Raw genomic sequence first — 6055 nt, 5'->3', positions numbered from 1 at the left:
AGCCCCAGGCCCGGTGCTAGTCAGGGCTGTAAATCAGCTCGTTCGATCCTCATGACAACCCTAAGAGGCATGTCTTACTATTTGCTACACCCATTTTACAGATGGAGAAGCTGAGGCCCAGGACTAAAGGAGGTGACTTGCCACCCAAGATAACAGCAGAAGGGCATTTTAATTAGCAGTCTGGGACTTCCCTGCTGGTCCAGCGGTTAAGAATCTGCCTGCCAGTGCGGAGGACATGAGTTCGATCCCTGGTCCTGGGGCAACTAAGCCCATGAGCCGCAATTATTAAAGTGGCTGAGCCTACGCTCCGCAGCAAGCACAGCCACTGAGATGAGAAGCCCACGCACCAACGAAGACCCAGCATGGCCAAAAACAGAGATAAATAAATACTTACAAGTCTGTCGAACTTTTAAGCCCACCCAGGAAGAGGCTTGCAGCCTCGCTGGGAGACCAGACTCACACACAGGCAATGATCAGCCAGTAGGGAAGGCAGGGGCCGATTGATGGGGCTGTAGGTGGTACCGGGAAGGGCTGACCAGGCCCCGTTTCAGAGGACAGGCCGGCAGTGGGGAGGATGTGCTGCCTTTCTCTCCCCAGCACCCCTCCTCCTCAGCCTGGCTTCCGGGGGGCTCTGTGACTTGCCTCCCAGCCCCCAGGCACCCTTGGGGGTTGGTTGGGGGCAAGGACTCGGCCTCATGGGTCACAGCCAAAGAGCATCACCCGCACGGTCTGCAGACCCTCTGAGGCACAGGGGGTGCTCTCCTGCTGGGGTGCCCAGCTGGGCGGATGGAGCTCCAGTGGCTGGATCACCACATGCTGAGGGCTGGGGAGCCCTTTCTGGGGTCTGACATCCATTCCTTACCATAGGCAAGTGGGGCTGGTATGTACAGAGTCAAAGTGAAAATGCCAAGGTCACAGGGTCATGGACTGTGGGCTAGAGCCCGGGTCACAGCCGGAAGATTGCCTGTGCCGGGACCGTGCTGATGCTGGAAGAAAGCAGGGAGGAGACCCAGGAGTAAGGCTTCGCTGAGAGTCTCTCTGCGGCTGGCTAACTAACTGGTGAGATGGGCTCATTGCCGCCCTTTGAGGACCTGCTGCGCACACACATAACACACTGCAGGGCTGGGTTTGGATCAGCATGGCCACTTCTCACCAGCTGTGTGACCTTGGACATCAAGTCTGCTCATCTCTGAGCTGAGGTTTTCTTGTTTGTAACAGTGAGGCTAGAACTGTAGCTGCTGCTGCTGAGTCGCTCAGTCGTGTCCGACTCTGTGCGACCCCATAGACGGCAGCCCTCCAGGCTCCGCCGTCCCTGGGATTCTCCAGGCAAGAGCACTGGAGTGGGTTGCCATTTCCTTCTCCAATGCATGAAGGTGAAAAGTGAAAGTGAAGTCGTTCAGTCGTGTCTGACTCTTAGCGACCCCATGGACCGCAGCCTGCCACGCTCCTCCGTCCATGGGATTTTCCAGGCAAGAGTACTGGAGTGGGGTGCCATTGCCTTCTCCAAGAACTGTAGCATCCACCCTCAAAAGGCTCATGGGCTTGCACGGGATGGAGGCCAGGGCACTGTAGGTGGCCAGCGGCCATGATCCTGAGTGCTCAGTGTAGGCCTGGGTAGGCAGCCCAGGCCTCTAGGCACCCTCAGCGGACTGATCCTTTCTTTCTTCTCTGGAGGCGCCTGTGCTGTCTCCCGAAGGAGGGAAGTTGATCTCATCCGGGAAGGTCCATTCATGCTAAACTCGGCATCACCAGCCGGTGGACAGCAGCTTGTGTACAGATGTGAAATGGAGGTGCAAGGATGAAGCAGTCTCCCTGTGGCCTTCAGGAGGGGAACTCGCATCAGGGCTCCATCCTCCTGGGATGGGGGCTGGCACAAGATCTCAGCGGCGACAGGAGGAGGGAGCATCCCCGGGGAATCCCCTGCCAGTCTGCCTGCCTGCTGTACTCCAGATAATAAGCCAAGGCCAAAGTGCTTCCTTCCAAAAATAATTTATTCCACACATTTCCTGGTAGGTTCTTCCACCCACCATTCCTGCGTCACAGCTAGTCATTTTTGTGTCGTCCCTCCCAAACCCTCAGGGACTCCCCAACACGGAAAGAATTCGGTTCCCAAAGCTGCATGGACTCTTACCCACCCCCATCAGTCTCGGGACACGACAAAGGCTGATTTCTCTTTCTCCCACCCCTCACTGCGCCCACACCATCTACACTGGCCAGCGCTGTCATCATTGGCCGATGGCCTCAGACACCCCCCAGCGTTCCTGCTTGTAGGTGCTTCCCCGGGAAACCTCTCTGGCCTCCACGTTGGCCAGGTGTTAACGTCCAGTGTCCTCAGGCAGACTGCCCGTCACGGCAGTGGAGGGTGGCCGGCTCCCTCCATCACGGGCACCAGGGACAGATGGACGCAACCGGGAGGATCGCAGGTCCTGACGCTGTGTGGTCTTTGGGCTGGGTGCTGGTGGCGGCCTCGCAAAGCCCTCCCTGAGTGAATCAGCATGGTGCTCACAGTCCAGTCCTTGGGAACCACCAGTCCTGTCCCTCGGGCTACAGCCCACGGAAGACACTGAGGCAGGAGGCGAAAGAGTGAAGGGGGCCCGGAGGGGCCTCTGAGGCAGGTGACGGCAACCACAGGGGGTGACACCTGTGAGCAAGCTGGGCTGCTGAGGTTGGAGAAGGTCTTGCCTCTCTTCTCTGTCCTCCCAACCCGGGCTGGAGTCCCCTTCTCCTCGGAGAGAAGGGGCAGGCAGAGGGCTGTGAACCACATGAAAAAAAAAAAAAAGTCTCCCAACGCCCTTGAGCCTAGGGCTACACAATTTTCTGCTAATGAGAGAAGTAAGCCCAGTAATGGGACTTTGCTAGTGATTACCTAGGAGTCTCGTGGGGAACAAAACACCATTTTGTACTCTTAATTAAAAAAAAAATCATTCATACCCTTTTCTGGGTGAGAGGAATTCAAATAAGGATTCAAATAAGCAGACTACAAAAATAGGTTTTATCTTTCCTCATCTCTCATTTTGCTTTCCTTGTTATACTGCTGAAACCTATGAGAGGCTTACATCAAGAGCTGGTCTTGGAGTGTAAAAAAAAAAAAAACAGATTCCACATTCTGATAGAAAATGAGTCTGAAAGAACATCTGGATCCTGCAAGGCAACAGAAAGTGGACGGAAACTGGAATATTTGGCTTCAATTCGATTCAGCGATGGAGTGAAATGTCTTAAAGAGCTAAAAACCAGACTTCCCAGAAATGGAGAAGGGGGCGGTTTCTGCTTGGAAGGGGGCGCTCCTGAGCCTTTTATTAAAACAGGAGTGAGCTGGGGGTCAGCAGCCTTGCAGCAACGCCCAGGAGTTTTAAAAAGGAAACTCCTGCGGTCCTGGCGAGGGCCTGCGGTCAGTGGATCGGTGTGGTTTCTCTTGCCCGAGGTCCTGCGGACGACTGGGAGGACAGGGGGTCAGGTGGAGGCCGGGCCGTCCATGGTGGACAGGAGGTGGATGACCTGGGCCCGCTCAGCCGGGCTGAAGTGCTGGCTGATGTATACCAGCGAGTCCATGGCCAGCTCGGGGTTTTCTTGAACCAGGCTGCAGGAGAGAGAGGAGGAGGGCAAGGTCATTTCTCCCACTGAGTTCAGTGGGCAGCCCCCCGGTGGCCCCAGAGCCCTGCACAGGGCCTGTCCCACTCCTGGGTGGGCAACCAGCCACCCGGAGCACCCAACCCTCTTCCTGTCGCAGTCAGGAAGGGGCGATGGTCTTGTGGGGCAGGGAGGCCACAGCACAACCTCAAGGAACAACAGTAGACCCTCCTGCTCATGGGTTGTGTGGCCTGACACACACACACTCTCACCCTGAACCTCAGCTTCACCCCCCAGATGGGGGCCCATGCTCTCTGCTCCCTACCCCATGGGGACGCGGGGAGCAAGCCCTCCAGAAAGGATCATACCCAGCAGGAGCTGGCAGTGCAAGGACTAGGCATTCAGAACGTGGTTGTCTAAACAAACCCCCTTTGGCCGTGACCTTGGATGAGGTCTAACCAGGATAACGAATTGAAATCATCATACTCCCCGCCACCCCATGCCGATGGCATCCCCGGGACTCCGGGCCGGGAGACCTGGCTTGGGGGGAGTGGCGGCCTCTTAGCTGGGGGGCTGGGCTGTGGACCCCACCCCACGGCGGAGGCCGTGGACCGTGAGATGCGGTGGATTGGAGCGGCCGCTCTGGGGTGAGGTGAGGCGGGCGGGTCGGCCACTCACCGCTGGATGGTCTTGAGGACGGAGTCCCGCTTCAGGCAGGCGATGTTCTCGCGGATGGCGGAGTGCAGCCCCTCGCCCGCCTGCCAGTGCTCCTGCAGCCACCGCACCGCCGTCTGGTTGTTGTCCCAGAGGTAGGCCTGAGAGAAAGCGTCAGTCGCTCAGTCGTGTCCACCTCTGCCTCCCCACGGACTGCAGCCCGCCAGGCTCCTCTGTCCGTGGGATCCTCTAGGCAGGAATGCTGCAGTGGGTTGCCGTTTCCTCCTCCAGGGGAGCTTCCCTGCCCAGGGATCGCACCCACATCTCCTGCACTGCAGGCAGATTCTCTACCATCTGAGCCCCGGGGAAGGCAGAAGGTAGGCCTGGGGTGGGGGTTGAGGCTGCGTCAGCGAGGGACCCCTGACGGCCGGGCGGGCCCCAACCCCCCGCCCCCGCCCCCGCCCCCGCCCGCGCGCGCGCGTGCGCACCTCTGCCCCAGGCCCACCTTGACGGCGCCCTCCGTCTCCACGAACCAGCGGCGCAGCATGGACTGCACGTGCATGTGGCTGAGCTCGGGGCAGGCGCTCAGCACCTCCTGCTTCACCTGGCCCTCCAGCAGCAGGCGGCGCAGGCGCCAGTACAGGAAGCTGCGCGCTGACTTCCACTCCAGGATGTCCTGCGGGCAAGCCGCGGGCCTGAGCGCCCCCGGAATGCGGGAGGGGGACTCTGGGAGCTGCCCGGGGCGCGGCCCTGCGATCACTCCCATTTCACAGGCCGGAAAACTGAGGCTCGGAGAGGCGGCAGAGACAGGACACCGCCCGGTCTCTGGACCACCTCCCCTGAGTATACACCCAGTGCCCACCTCCACCTCCAGACCCAGAACACGGGCTCACGAGGGGTGTGGAGGGCCTGGAGAGGCAGGAAGGAGCCCAGCACACGGGGGTGTTCAGGACTGGGGATGACCTCGTGGGGACAGGGCAAGAGGATGGGGTTGTGACCATCCGTGGTGGGGGAGTGCGTTGTGGGAACAACGGTCCCAAACCCGGCCCAGAGGTTCTGAACGCACACAGGGGTTGGACTGGTGGTTCCCAAACTTGACGACCTACTAGAATCTCTTGGGGATTTGGGGGAAAAAATACTGATGCCTGACTCCCCGCCCACCCCACCCCCCCATATTCTGATTCAATTGGCGGGCCACCTGGGCACTAGGGTTTTTAAAAAATACTTATTTACTTTTGGCTGCACTGGGTCTTAGTTGAGGCATGCAGGCCTCCTCCCAGTTGTGGAGAAGTGTGCGGGCTGAGCTGCTCTGTGGCATTGGGATCTTAGTTCCCTGACCTAGGATTGAACCCACGTCCCCTGCATTGGAAGGCGGATTCTTAACCACTGGAGCTGTATTTGTTTTGTTTTGTTTTGTTTTAAAAAAAAAAAAAGATCCCCAGGAGATTCTCACAGGTGGGATTTGCCTCATCCCACAGGCCTGAGTGCAAATATTCTCTGTGTGTTGGACACCAGGTGACCTGAGGCTTGGCCATTCACGAAGACCCGGGCGCCGCAGGCTCTTACATAAATGACGCCCTTCTCCAGCATCCTGCCCGCCGTGTCGTGGAGGTCAGCGAACTGCACCGCCACCTGGTGGTACATGGGCAGCAGCAGGTCCTCCCGGGCCTTCAGCTGGCCCTCCAGCTCCTTGCGGTCCGTGTCCGAGAGCTCAGACATTCCTGCAGGCAAGGCAAGAGCCAGGGTTCGCAGGACAGGCCTGAGCTTTAGCCCTGATAGTGCTCCCAAGCCAAGTTGCTCCTGCACCCTAAAAAATGCACCCAGTGGGGGAAAA

The 6055-nt window shown here is 58.7% G+C and overlaps 1 protein-coding gene across 1 annotated transcript in view; it reads right to left on the bottom strand.

Moving 5' to 3' along the window:
• Window positions 1-1973: 1973 nt before the first annotated feature.
• The window catches only part of ACACB (acetyl-CoA carboxylase beta), a 120686-nt gene continuing 116604 nt past the window's right edge, over window positions 1974-6055 (bottom strand). The window contains exons 50-53 of the mRNA XM_043901552.1: window positions 5788-5942; window positions 4727-4897; window positions 4246-4382; window positions 1974-3577 (exon numbers count right to left, since the gene is read on the bottom strand). Of these exons, the coding sequence (XP_043757487.1) occupies window positions 3451-3577; window positions 4246-4382; window positions 4727-4897; window positions 5788-5942 (590 nt within the window). The 3' untranslated portion in view covers window positions 1974-3450. The remainder of the gene's footprint in view (window positions 3578-4245; window positions 4383-4726; window positions 4898-5787; window positions 5943-6055) is intronic.

The sequence above is a fragment of the Cervus elaphus genome, chromosome 5 (assembly GCF_910594005.1).
Source record: "Cervus elaphus chromosome 5, mCerEla1.1, whole genome shotgun sequence".
Lineage (NCBI taxonomy): Eukaryota > Metazoa > Chordata > Mammalia > Artiodactyla > Cervidae > Cervus > Cervus elaphus.
The sequence above is the reverse complement of the archived record's forward strand: the minus strand, read 5'-3'. Positions and strand labels throughout refer to the sequence as shown.